The sequence below is a fragment of the Grampus griseus genome (genome assembly GCF_964374135.1).
Source record: "Grampus griseus genome assembly, chromosome: 6".
NCBI lineage: Eukaryota > Metazoa > Chordata > Mammalia > Artiodactyla > Delphinidae > Grampus > Grampus griseus.
The window spans coordinates 69457572-69470658 of record NC_139000.1 but is presented as its reverse complement, the minus strand read 5'-3'; the positions used below and the strand labels follow the sequence as shown (position 1 = coordinate 69470658).

The 13087-nt window shown below is 40.3% G+C and overlaps 1 protein-coding gene across 1 annotated transcript; it reads left to right on the top strand.

Annotated features, from left to right (window-relative positions):
• Positions 1–2570: 2570 nt before the first annotated feature.
• Positions 2571–3140, top strand: LOC309823914 (interferon alpha-1-like; the record flags this gene model as incomplete). The annotated part of the gene is made up of 1 exon (XM_082656576.1): positions 2571–3140. The coding sequence occupies one exon, from the start codon at positions 2571–2573 to the stop codon at positions 3138–3140; it is 570 nt and encodes a 189-aa protein (XP_082512702.1).
• Positions 3141–13087: the final 9947 nt, after the last annotated feature.

The window sequence follows — 13087 nt, the reverse complement described above, 5'->3', positions numbered from 1 at the left end:
CCATCACTTTGGGGGTTAGGACTTCCAAATACGAATTTTGTGGGGATGGAAACATTCAGACCACAAAGGGCATTGAAGGCTACATGTCTTGGCATCCAGAAGAGAGAATATATTCATGTAAATAAAGAAGAATGAGCCATTTACCAGGCCAAAAGAGCAGACCGAGGACTCAGAATCCAAACTCTTGATTTCCAACCTGCAGTAATGCTTTAATTATTATGTGTCAAAATTTGGAAATCAAACTGAAATGGACCCCATCGTCCCTTGAAAGGGAATGAAGACACAGGAGGAAAAGGATCATTCATCAGTCTTTGTGAGGAGTCTCCAAAGAATCTCAGTAAGAGTAACGTGGTTAATTGTCTGGTCGCTGTGACCTGTGTGAATCAGGGAGAATTTGAGTTCAGATACGTGGCTCTGTATGTGACATCAAGCTGGTTATTTTCTGTCATGACCTAGTAGAGGACAAATTAGCGACGAGGCCATCCTCCTGAGTTTAATAGAGTGCCGGGCAACAGCTGAAAATTGTGCTGCTCTTACAACTTGAATCCCCAGAGCCATAGGCACCTTAAAGGAAAGAGAATCCTAGGGGTTTTAGCAACAAACTCAGTAGGCATGACTGATACCAGTAGGAGTAGAGTGGGAATACCAGCCACTGTCTATTATAATCCCAGCAAATACGACCGTGATAAAGGAAAATAGCTTGGTCATTCGTAACTGCCTTCCAGTGGGAGGAGACCATCTGAGAAACTGCTTTCGTTAAAAGTACCTGTTCGGGCTTCCCTGGTGGCGCAGTGGTTGAGAGTCCGCCTGCCGATGCAGGGGACACGGGTTCGTGCCCCGGTCTGGGAAGATCCCTCATGCCGCAGAGCGGCTGGGCCCGTGAGCCATGGCCGCTGAGCCTGCGTGTCCGGAGCCTGTGCTCCGCAATGTGAGAGGCCAAAACAGTGAGAGGCCCACGTACCGCAAAAAAAAAAAAAAAAAAAAAAAAAAAAAAAATTACCTGTTGCGTGATTACACTGGGCCTGGTGCCGAGGATACCACAGAGAATACGACAGAGTCCAGTTGCTACAGAGCTGATTTGCCACAGAGAGTCACATACCTATTATTTATTGAAAGATCGGTATTAGAGGGGGCTGAGGCCACAGAACATCCACTGCAAAATAAAAGAATTCATGATCAGAGTTGAAAGTGAATTCTTTCCATGATACCAATCAACATTTATCCAGTTCTCAATTAATTACAAAGATGGTTTTCTTTTGTTTGAAAAGAATAGGCTTGGATTGGAACCTCTGACAGTCCTTTGGGGAATCTGAAATTCAATGCAAAAATACAGAGAAAGATTCAAATCGATGATGATTCCTAAATCATCTGGGAGCAGATCGCTCCCACGGGTACAAACAGTAGTTGTTAGGGGTGCGAACAAATCTTAGCTACCACAATGGTGGGTGGCACTCCAAAGCTCAACCCTATCTAACCCTATCCTTTGTATTCATTTTTCTCTTTGGGTTTTCTTGTGTATGAGACGAGAGGCATTGACATTGAGTGCATGGAAGATACACAATATGCAGGATCAGTGCTACAAGCCATGGTGGCTTGATGTTTCATTACAGGACTTTCTCTCCATCATATGCTTGAACTCAAAGTCATAATGTGAGAGGTGCCTTCTGCTTACTTATGAGGTGTCCTTGTCTGTCTTGTGGATTTTGCTTATGTTTGAGCCTCAGTGTGATGTGGGCATCGGGAATTAAGCACAAGTAGGTTGTATTTTATTATTTAATTCTAAAAAAGTTATCTAGGAGATCAATAATTACGTCTAGTCCTAAAGAGAAAAAGTTGTTGACAATATCTAGAGGAATATCTAGCAGCTAGTGAAGTTAGAAATCATTTTATGATATGAATCAAAACTAAAAATTACTTAAAAATAAATGTTAAGAAAATCATTTAAATTGTCAATGGTTTTAGCAGTTTTGATAGATTTTTAAATATATCTATACATTGGTATTCTTATGAAGTATTTGTATAAATTTTTATTGAATATGTAATTTGATACATTCCTATTTATTAAGTAAATGTATTACATTAAAAGTCATTCTGCACACTTAACCAAAATGTTAAATTAATTGTAGTAGCTTTTACAGTTAATTTTTAGCCTAATTTTTTTTGTCATACTCACCCCTGCATCGAATAAAAAGAAAAAACTTTTCACTTTCTTTTTCTATTTATAAAGTAGAGGTATGCATGGAGTACATATTGATGTACCCAGTATATCTGTGTATCAAAATTTCATAGGGGGGCCATATGGAAAAAAATATCTAGAAAGGTTCTGTGGGCAGGAGAAGGGGAGGCAAGGATGAAAAACAGTGTTTGAGAAACACTGCCCTAACCTATCTGGAGAGTGCAAAATGAATAGCAAAAACAGAAGTAGAAAGTAAGAGGGAACATTCAGAAAATGGAAACCAATTCGCTCCCATTTAAGACCCAGGCCTGAAGGAAGGTCTTCAGAGAACCTAGAGAGCAGGGTTCACAGAGTCCCCACCTCAGCCAAGCCGGCAGCATCTGCAGGGTCCCCGATGGCCCCAACCGTGTCCTTACTCCTGGCCCTGGTGCTGCTCAGCTGCAACTCCAACTGCTCTCTGGGCTGCGACCTGCCTCAGACCCACAGCCTGGCTAACACGAGGGCCCTGATGCTCCTGCAACAGATGAGGAGAATCTCCCCCTTCTCCTGCCTGAAGGACAGAAATGACTTTGGATTCCCCCAGGAGGCGTTTGGAGGCAACCAGTTCCAGAAGGCTCAAGCCATCGCTGTCGTCCATGAGATGATCCAGCAGACCTTCCAGCTCTTCAGCACAGAGGGCTCGGCTGCCGCTTGGGATGAGACCCTCCTGGACAAGTTCTGCACTGCACTTTATCAGCAGCTCACTGACCTGCAAGCCTGTCTGATGCAGGAGGCGGGGCTGGAAGGGACTCCCCTGCTGAAGGAGGACTCCATCCTGGCTGTGAGGAAATACTTCCACAGAATCACTGTCTATCTGCAAGAGAAGAAGTACAGCCCTTGTGCCTGGGAGATTGTCAGAGCAGAAGTCATGAGATCCTTCTCTTCATCAACAAACTTGCAAGAAAGACTCAGGAGGAAGGAATGACACACACCTGGTTCAACACCGAAATGATTCTCAGTGACTAACAAGACCACACTTCCACCTGTGTTGCCATGTCAAAGACTCTCATTTCTGCTCTCATCATGCCCTGAATTGAATCAATCTGTCACATGTTTTCAGGAATATTAAGCAACATCATGTTCAACTCTGCAGGCACTAGTTCCTTACAGATGATTTATTTATCTATTTAAAAATTTATTTATTTAACTATTTATAAAGTTTTAACTTATTTTTTGTTTGTATAATATTACGTGCACCTTTAAATTGTGGTTAAGAGAAAAAACACTTTCTTTGTATTTAGTCTATTTATTTTTTGCTTTGTGCATTAAGTAAATTTTCACCATAGAAAAATTTTTATATTTGTTTATTCTTAAAAAAGAAACACCGAACCTGAATTTGCAGTCTGATTAAAGAATGGTGCAATTCATTTACATCATTATGTAAATGATATGATACACTAGTTAGAGTCATTATGATACTCTAGTTAGAAGTAAATATAAACATCGTCTAAGCCAGGTTGTATGTTGCCCTCAGGATATAGTGGTGACCATAATGAATGTCCTATGATTTTCTCCTCTGATTTTGTTAACCAGGTTATAATAGCCTTGTAAAGTGAATTGATCAAATTTCCATCTTTTCCATGTCCTATTAAAATAGGAACTAAACATGTTTTACTGAATAGTTTTATGACATAATTTCCCATTTTGCTCTCTCTTCAAGACACTTCAGTGAGGACCTATATTGTTCTTTAAAAACTTTTGATAATGAATTTCTATTTCTTTTGGACAGCACACCATGCTGAAAAGAGTCTAAGAAGATCCTCATGCACTGGAGCTAAACTTGTCTAAAACAGTATCTAAGTTTTATCAAAATAAATTGTATTCTATTTCTTTTTTGAATTTTATTTTATTTATTTTTTATACAGCAGGTTCTTATTAGTTATCTATTTTATACGTATTAGTGTATATATGTCAATCCCAATCTGTAATCTATTTTGATTTTTATTTTTCTCTCTTTGTTTACATTGCCTAGGAATGTGCTCAGGAATATATGAGGTGCTTGAATTCTTGTCAGGAGAACTTATGAAATGAACCCTCAGCAAACAGTGCTGAGACAACCCCTTGCAATTTGATAGTCAGAAGCTCATCAAACCACATATTCCTAGCATAGCATTTATTCAGTCAACAATACTTAAATTCCTACCATGGGCTGGGCGCTGTGCTAATGACTGGGCATACGAAATTCAGACTTAAAAGTCTAATCTGCTGGAGGAGACAAAAATTAGCTATCAGTTACACAACAGAATGATAAGTGTTCTAAGGGAAGCACTGTATTTGCAAGGCAAACGCATAGGCCTGGAGCCACATTGTAAAATGGAGAGACATTATCAAAGAATGGGTACTCTAGGACTGATAGATGGATATAGAAAGACACTTAAAGAACTGGACAATGAGAAAAGGGCCAGAGACACTGTGCAGGCCATTTGGAAGCAAGAGCTAAATCAAAGGGTTGACAAAATTGGACATTTTTAGAAAATAAGAAATAAAAAAGAAATAAGGGCTAGGAGCAAGACCAGGTTTTCCTCCCTACCAGGGATCTTGAAATGAGAGATGAGAAAGTTACACCAGGCCTTGAATGCTCCTGCTGAAACTTGGAGACCAGGATGCTATTGTTAAATTTCGTACCAGAGGGAGGGAGAACTGGGTCCAGTTTCCTTAACTGTTAAACTGAGATCATCATAAAACCACTTCATAAAACTGTGGTGAGGATTAATTGCTTTAATTTATGTAAGGTGCTCAGAATGGTACCAGGCAGTTACTAAGTGCTCCTTACTTATTAGCTCTTCTATTTGAACCTGGTTAGAAGATTAGTTCCTGATGTTCTGGGTCTGTGGTCAGGAAGATGAGGCAGTTCCAAGAGAGCTGTTCAGGAGGCATTTTAGTGCCAGGTCAACCACTGGACAAGGGAGAGGAGAAATAGCCATTCACTGGGATGACTGGGCCAAGTGCGTTGCAACAAATATCCCAGAGTTCCAGACAGAAGCATTCATACTTGGCTCACACGCCAGCTGTCTACAAGGACGCCCCTTCCTCCACTGGTTTCTTGCTTGAGTTTAGGAGCTAAAAGTTTTGAATTTAAACTCAAGTTTATCCCTTGAGTTTAGGAGCTAAAAGTTTCCACCAGAATGACGCAGGCATCTTGCAGGCAGTCGGAGGAATCCTCTGCTCTGTGCACTCAACTCAGCCAAGAAGCTAGGTCAGAGGGGAATCCCAACCTCAATTCTCCAAATCCAGTTTGGCAACTTGCATTCAGTTTCCTTCACTTGTTGCGTCAAGTTCGTTGCTATTTTTGCATTCCCCGTTCATTACGCAATCTCTGAAGATGAAAGAAAGCTAAAGTTACTTGTAAGTTTGGACTATGTAGACGGTTTTGCTTTCGCTCTTTCACTTTAAAGAAGATTCAGAAACTGCTTCAGAGACAGAAAACTCACACACAACACATACAGTAAGACGTGCCCACGTGTTAGCAGAGGGAAGGCAGCTGATGCTTGTTCAGCAGCTGCTGGAAATGTGTTGCCCATTTAATTCTCTTCTCAACCTTAGGCTGGCCTGGCTCAATCCACCCCTGAGAGTGATTGTAAGAATTAAGTAAGTCCAGCTCAGAGAATGGCCTGGTATTTGAAGGGAAAAGTAAATCCAGGCTTGATGCAGATGGGGGCATGTTCAGAGAGGGCCAATCTGGAGTGTCCAGCAGCAGCGGGGTCCTGGCAGCAAACAGTGAGAGACACGGGATGGGCAGCTCCTGCGTGTTCCTGGGCCATGAACCTTTTGATGGGAGCATTCTGAGGGTGACGGGGGGTGCAGAGTGTAGGATCCTCTGGTTGTGCACGTGCTGGGGGAGTTTGCTAGAACTAGGCAGGGCTCCGAGCCAAGTGGCCTAGTCCCAGCTGCATGCTGAAGTGACCAGGACAAAAACTGTGGAATGAGTCTAGTCAAAGGCCTGTGACAAGACATCCAGGGTGTGAGAAAGGGGAAGAGAGAAGAGGCTGAAACCAGTGGCACTTAGATCTTATCTGCATATTCAACTTCTTCACACCAGGTTGGAGGCCTGAAGGTGGAGGTCTGTGTGTCACCAGCTGTTGGCTGTGGATACAGGGAAGCCCCAGCCTGGGCAGAATCAGCCTTGGGTGCTGAGTGAGGGTGAGAGCGAGGCCGCAGGTGGAAGACTGGGAAGACAGACTCTTCCCTCAGGCTGGATACGGACTTCTCCATCGTGGTCCCTAAGTTTCACGGGAACTCTAGGCCGCGGAGCAAAATTTCTCCGGTGAAATTAGGACTCTTGGTGAGATTACCACTGATGAGTGTGGAGAGTATTGTTTTGGAACCAAGCTCTTCCTCCTCTCCTGTGTCCTCGTTACCTCCCAGCCTCAGCCTTTTTTAATGGACTTTACTACTCCAAATGTAATTTCACACCACGGTTGCTACCCAAGGTCAGGAAAAAGTGTCACATTTGTTATCCTGTGATTTGAATACAACAACCAATAAAGAAAAAGATGAATGTTATTGTAAACCCATAATACTCATCTTTAGTTAACCACCCAAATAGGTACTTGTAAACATTATCAACGTCAGCAGTTTGCAAATGTTTTGGTCTCAAGACCCACTGATACTCTGAAAATTATTGAGACCTCAAAGAGATTGTATTTATGCAGGTTATATTCATTGGTATTTACCATGTTAGAAATTAAAACTGAGAATGCTTTAAATATTTATTCTTTTAAAAATAACATTATATCTTAACATAAAAACATACTTTTATGAAAAATAACTACAGTTTCCAAAATAAAAAAAAATTAACAAAAAAGTCTTAAAAGTTTTGCAAATCTCTTGAACGCCTGGCTTAATAGAAGGCAGCTGGGTTCTCATATCTGCACTGCATTCAATCTGTTGTGATGCATCACTCTGATTCAAGTCTTTGAAGGAAATCCAGTCTCACACAGACGTGCAGTTGGAAAATGGATGATCTTGAAGACCTCAGAAAGAGTATCTGGGAACCCCTGGGGTCCTCAGACCACACTTTGAGAGCCACTCATATACATTTATCATACCAGATTGAAAGGATACTTACTGCCCAGAGTGAGTTTGAATTTCTGTTCATCTTCTTCTTATTGTCCATTTCTGCTTATTTTCATTATAATTTAGACAAGTAAGAAGTATGGGAAAACATTATACTCTTGTGGTTGCTATTGTTCAGGATTATCAGCTAAATGATTTAGATAAGAGTAAGTATATGTGCACAGTTTTGATTGTTGTTTACTAACCTCTCTTATTATTAAGTATAACAATCATGCACAAAAGTGCACAGAACAGTAGCACAAATTTTAGAATAATTAAAGCAAATACTCATGTAACTACCAACCAATAAAAACAGTCAGATTTTGCAACATTCTGGAAGCCTCACCACCGATCACAATCCTGTGCACCCCTTCATGAACATAACTCCTACCCTGCTCATTGCAGGTGACCACTATCCTGAATTTTATGGTAATCACTTCTTCACTTTTCTTTATAATTTTACCCTAAAATACAGTCTACTTTTGCCTATTTTTAAATTTTATATAAATGCAATATGTATGCTTTGGAGTTGAGTTTCTTTCACTCACCACTGTGTTTGTGAGATTTATCCCTGTTTGTGCAGACAGTTGTGGTTCTTACTTTTCACTGTTATTAACACCCCTATTATAAGCACAGATAACAACATATTTATCCATACAATTTTAAGGAATATTTGGGCTGTTTCTAGTTTGGAACTATTATGAATAATGCTGCTATGAATATTCTTTACTTATATCCTGATGCATATTTACATGATTTTTTTCCAGGGTAAGTGCTAAGAGTCGACTTACTGGGTCATAGGTCATGCATATTTTCAGCTTTGCTGATAATGTTTTTTAAGTAGTTGTACAAATTTACACACCAAACAGCAGTTGCTCCATATGGTCATCACACTTGAGATTTTCAGTCCTTTAATTTTTTTACTTGCAGGCAATGTATTTGTTTATCTAAAAATTTGAAAAAGCAACCAAAAACATTTAGACATAGTGTTTGCAAAGTTGGCTGGATAGAAAACCAGAATTAGTTAGTTTCGTGTGTGTGTGTGTGTATGAAAATGTAACGAAACATTAGTCCATTAAAAATTAGAAAATGTAATGAAAAAATCATTTCATTCATACTTGCAACAATAATAAAGCATAAATATGTTGAAATAAACCTCAGAAATATTGTGCAAGATATATAATCAAGCCAGCAGCAAAACTTTACTGAGAGACATTTTTAAAAGTCCAATGAAATGGTAATATTTGCTTTTTTATTCTTTATGAAGTGGTTAAGAAATGTTTGCTAAATAAATATTTGTTCACTAAATGAATGTGTGTCTTTCAGGAGGAGGCTGGCCTTGGCAGTCTCCTATTGCAGACTCTGATTTCCCTTCTCACTGATGCTCACCGCCTCATCACGTGCTTACATGTCCGTTGCTCACTTACAAAAAGAATAAGTTGGAGAAGTTGGTTAATCCTCATTGATGGTCAAGGTGAAAAAAAAAAAACACAACCTCAGTTGTAACCTCAGTGTAAGAGAAAAAAAAGTTATATTTTTCATTGGTTTCTGGCCATCTTATTTGAATCAAAAATTCATCTATAAACTTGTACTTAGAGGCCCAAGGTGAAGATAACTTGCCCTGTCAATGCTAGTTTTTTAAATGATTAAAGTCCACACTTTATTCAGATCTCCTTAGTGTTTACCTAATGTTCTTTTTCTGTTCTGGGATGTCATTTAGAATATGCCGCATTACCTTTAATTACTATGTCTCCTTAGGCTCCTCCTGACTATGACAGTTTCTCAGTAGTAGACGTTTTATGTTATTGTCAATGGTAACATTTTTATTTTATTTTTTAATATTTATTTATGGCTGCATTGGGTCTTCGTTGCTGTATGCGGGCTTTCTCTAGTTGTGGCGAGCAGGGCTACTCTTCGTTGCAGTGCGTGGGCTTCTCATTGTGGTGGTTTCTATTGCTGTGGAGCATGGGCTCTAGGTGCACAGGCTTCAGTAGTTGTGGCAGGTGGGCTCAGTAGTTGTGGCTCGTGGGCTCTAGAACAAAATCTCAGTAGTTGTGGTGCATGGGCTTAGTTGCTCCATGGCATGTGGGATCTTCCCAGACCAGGGCTCGAACCCGTGTCCCCTGCATTGGCAGGCGGATTCTTAACCACTGTGCCACCAGTAAAGCCCCATCAACGGTATCGGTATCATTTTTAAATGTCATTTTCCAATTTTTTATTGCTAGTATAAAAAGAGGTGATTGATTTTTAATATTGATCTTATTTTCAATGACATTGCTAAATTCATTTTTTAATTCTAATAGTTTATGTATTCTTTTGTAGTTTGTATGTACACAATTACATCATCTGTAGATAATGAAAAAAATATCTGAGACAGTCAGCAAGAGATTTGACTAGGCCCCTCACGAAGAAAATAGCCAAATGATCAATAAGCATATGAAAATGTGCTGAACCTTGTTAATAATCAGGGAATACGAATTAAAACTGTAATGTGATATCACTATGCATAACTAGAAAGGCCAAAATTAAGCAGACTGGCAATACCAAGTGTTGGCAAGAGTGTAATGCAACTGACATCCCATACATTGATAGTGAGAATATACATTGGTACAAACATTTGGAAAATATGTTTGTTATTAACTGCTAAATCTGAACATATGCGTATTCTATGACCCATTTACTTCATCCTAGGCATATAGCCAACAGAAGGCTGTACAAATGTGCACCGAAAGATACAAACAAGGTTTTTCATAGCAAAATCAATTATAATGACAAAATCAGGAGGAAAAAATTCCAAATGTTTATCAGTAGTGGAAAAGATAAAACACTGTGGCATTTCTACATGGATATGACACATTCCTGCAAATTAATGGACTATAACTGCACACAAAAACATAGATGAATCTCGCAGACATACTATTGAGTGAAAGAAGTCGTTCATACAAAGTTCAAAAACAGGCAGAATCTAGGCTGTTAAAAGGCAGTAGTGATGCTGGGGGAGGAGCTTAGTGATGGGGGAGGAGAGAGGGGCACTGGAATGTGATGGGGGAGGGGAAAAGGGCCAGGTAGGGTTTCTGTCTGTTGGTAGTGTTTATGTCTTCACTTAGTTTGTGGTTTCAAAGGTGTGCAGAAGTTTATATTTTATGATTTGTTGATTGTATACTTGACATTTGTGCATGACTTTCTATGTATATTATGTAAACTTTTTTTTTTCAGAAGGAGGAATGGGGAATTCTCCCCTTATGTATCAAAACACTCTCTTAATATACACGTTGTTGCCCCTTCCAAGATATCCCTGAAAGATTGTTTTTTGCCTTAATTTCTATTTTGCCACTGCTCACGAACTTCTTGCTAACTCTTCATCTTGTCTAATTTATCATCTTTTATTGTGCCGTTTTTTGTTGAAAAAATATTTGAAGAGATGAGGAAGAGAGAAGACAACTGTAATTTTGATTTCTAGAGACATAGTTTTCCTCCATAGATAATCGTATCAAAAAAGAGAAGGAAACTCTTTCTGTCTCTGAGGTTTTTCTGTCTCTGAGGTTTATAGCAAAGCAGTTCCGAATTCAAAAGATTTCAAATGGCTAGAAACATCATTCAAGTTTTACTTTCTAAATGTCACTCTGCCTCTCTGAAAAACCTCATTAACCAGAAGAAACTGATACAGGGACTGGAAGTAGTTCTCTGGACCGCAGAAAGCTGGTAGGAGAGAATGCACAAAGAAAAGTCTCCACAGAGGGAGGAAGTGAAAAATGGCTTCCAACAACAGAGGACAAGATGAAAGAAAAGGGCCAGCGCATTCATTCTTGCAATGCAGGTATACAAAAATAGATCTCCCTGACAGAGATAAGGCTATATGAATTTTCCTGATTATTTTGATAAAACTCAAATAAATTAGGGGAAATGAAACAAACACAAACAGAAAGATGGTGTCTTCCAAAGGAACAGATTTTAATCCATTCATAAGTGGACTTCTGCAGTGAGTATCACCCGATCCTCAGGAGAAGCTTCATAAAGGCAATTGGAAGAGAAATATTAGGAAGCACCTCATGAACACAACAGCAGAAATTGGAAAGACGACAAAGGGAAGAAATCAGAAAAAAGAATTCTTTTTTTATAATTCTGTATCCACCCCCTTCTTCCAGTTCCTTAGCTATCATCTTTATTTTCAGCCTCTACAGCCATGAGAGCCCCTGGGTGGGACTTTTCCCTGCTTCAGTTCACCTCCAACATTTCTGCCTATTCTTCTGCCCAGAGCAAAACATAGTGCCCTCTACGCCCAAAGACCTCTTGAATTAAGTACAAACGCCACATTCTGGTATTCAAGAGCCTCCACAATACATCTCGAGCTGATTTTTCCACCCTCAATCCCCTTGACTCTTAGCACAGAGCTTGTCCACAATTTGAAGCTCCTTCTATGTGCTCCCTGCAAACTCGTCCATTCTCCTGGCTCTGTTCGTGCTGCTCCCTCTGTCTTCAGCTGTGCTGTCCACCATGGTAGCCATCAACCACATGTGGCCAACTGAGCACTTGACTAGTCCCAACTGAGCTGTACTATGACTGTAAAAGTATTTTGAAGGCAGTGTGAAAAAGAAGAATGTAACTATCTCATTAATAATTTTATATTGGTACATGTTGAAATGAAAATATTTGGATATATGGTGATAAATAAAATATACAGTTAAAATTAACTTCATTTGTTTCTTTTTACTCTTTTGATGTGGATACTAGAAAATTTTAAATTGCATGTATGGGGGCTTCCCTGGTGGCACAGTGGTGAAGAATCGCCTGCCAATGTAGGAGACATGGGTTTAAGCCCTGGTCCAGGAAGATCCCACATGCCGCGGAGCAACTAAGCCCGTGCACCACAACTACGGAGCCTGAGCTCTAGAGCCCATGTGCCACAACTACTGAACCCACATGGCACAACTACTGAAGCCCGTGTGCCTAGAGCCCATGCTCCGCAACAAGAGAAGCCACCGCAATGAGAAGCCCGCGCACCACAATGAAGAGTAGCCCCCGCTCACCACAACTAGAGAAAACCCGCACACAGCAATGAAGACCCAACACAGCCAAAAATAAATAAATAAATAAATTGCATATATGGCTCACATTATATTTCTTCTGGGCAGCGCTGATCTAGAGTGACCTCCACCATATTGCCTGCACCATGGCCACCATTTCTTAAGTTGCACTGCTTGCCTCCTTATCCTCTCCATCAGCTATAATTCCTTTTTCCTTTGAGAGTTAGCGTTGTCACCACGGTTTGTACCATGTATCTATATGAAGGCACTGGTCATGGTCTGCTTCATATTCTAACTGTGGCATAAGGAAAGAGCACAGCTTTGACTGCAATCCGCCCATCTTATTAGCTGTGTGTATCTTGGGCACGTTACTTAGCCTCTCTGAGCCTCAGTCTTGCCCTTTTAAAATGGGGATGACAATAACCCATCTCAAAGGTTTACTATGAGGATTATTCAGAGAATGGCACATAGTAAGTGTTCAGTATATGGTAACTAATACTACTGCTACTAATGCCACTGCTATTATTTTTATTCCATTAGGGTATGAACTCTCTTAGCAGGGAGGATCAGAAGCTGTTGGATGTGGGCAGGATGAGCAGGCCCTTTGTCACACCTGGGGAGGTCAGCTCTACATGAAATTGCAAGTCAACCTGGAGGGGCAGGCCCCAGTGACCAGACTCCTCAGACAACCTCCCTTCCCTGAGTGCAGTGGACCACTTCTAGGTTGACTGACCTCTGTGACTCCTTGCATTGGCCTTTGTGTGTGAGCCATGGATGATTCCAGGCTAATCCA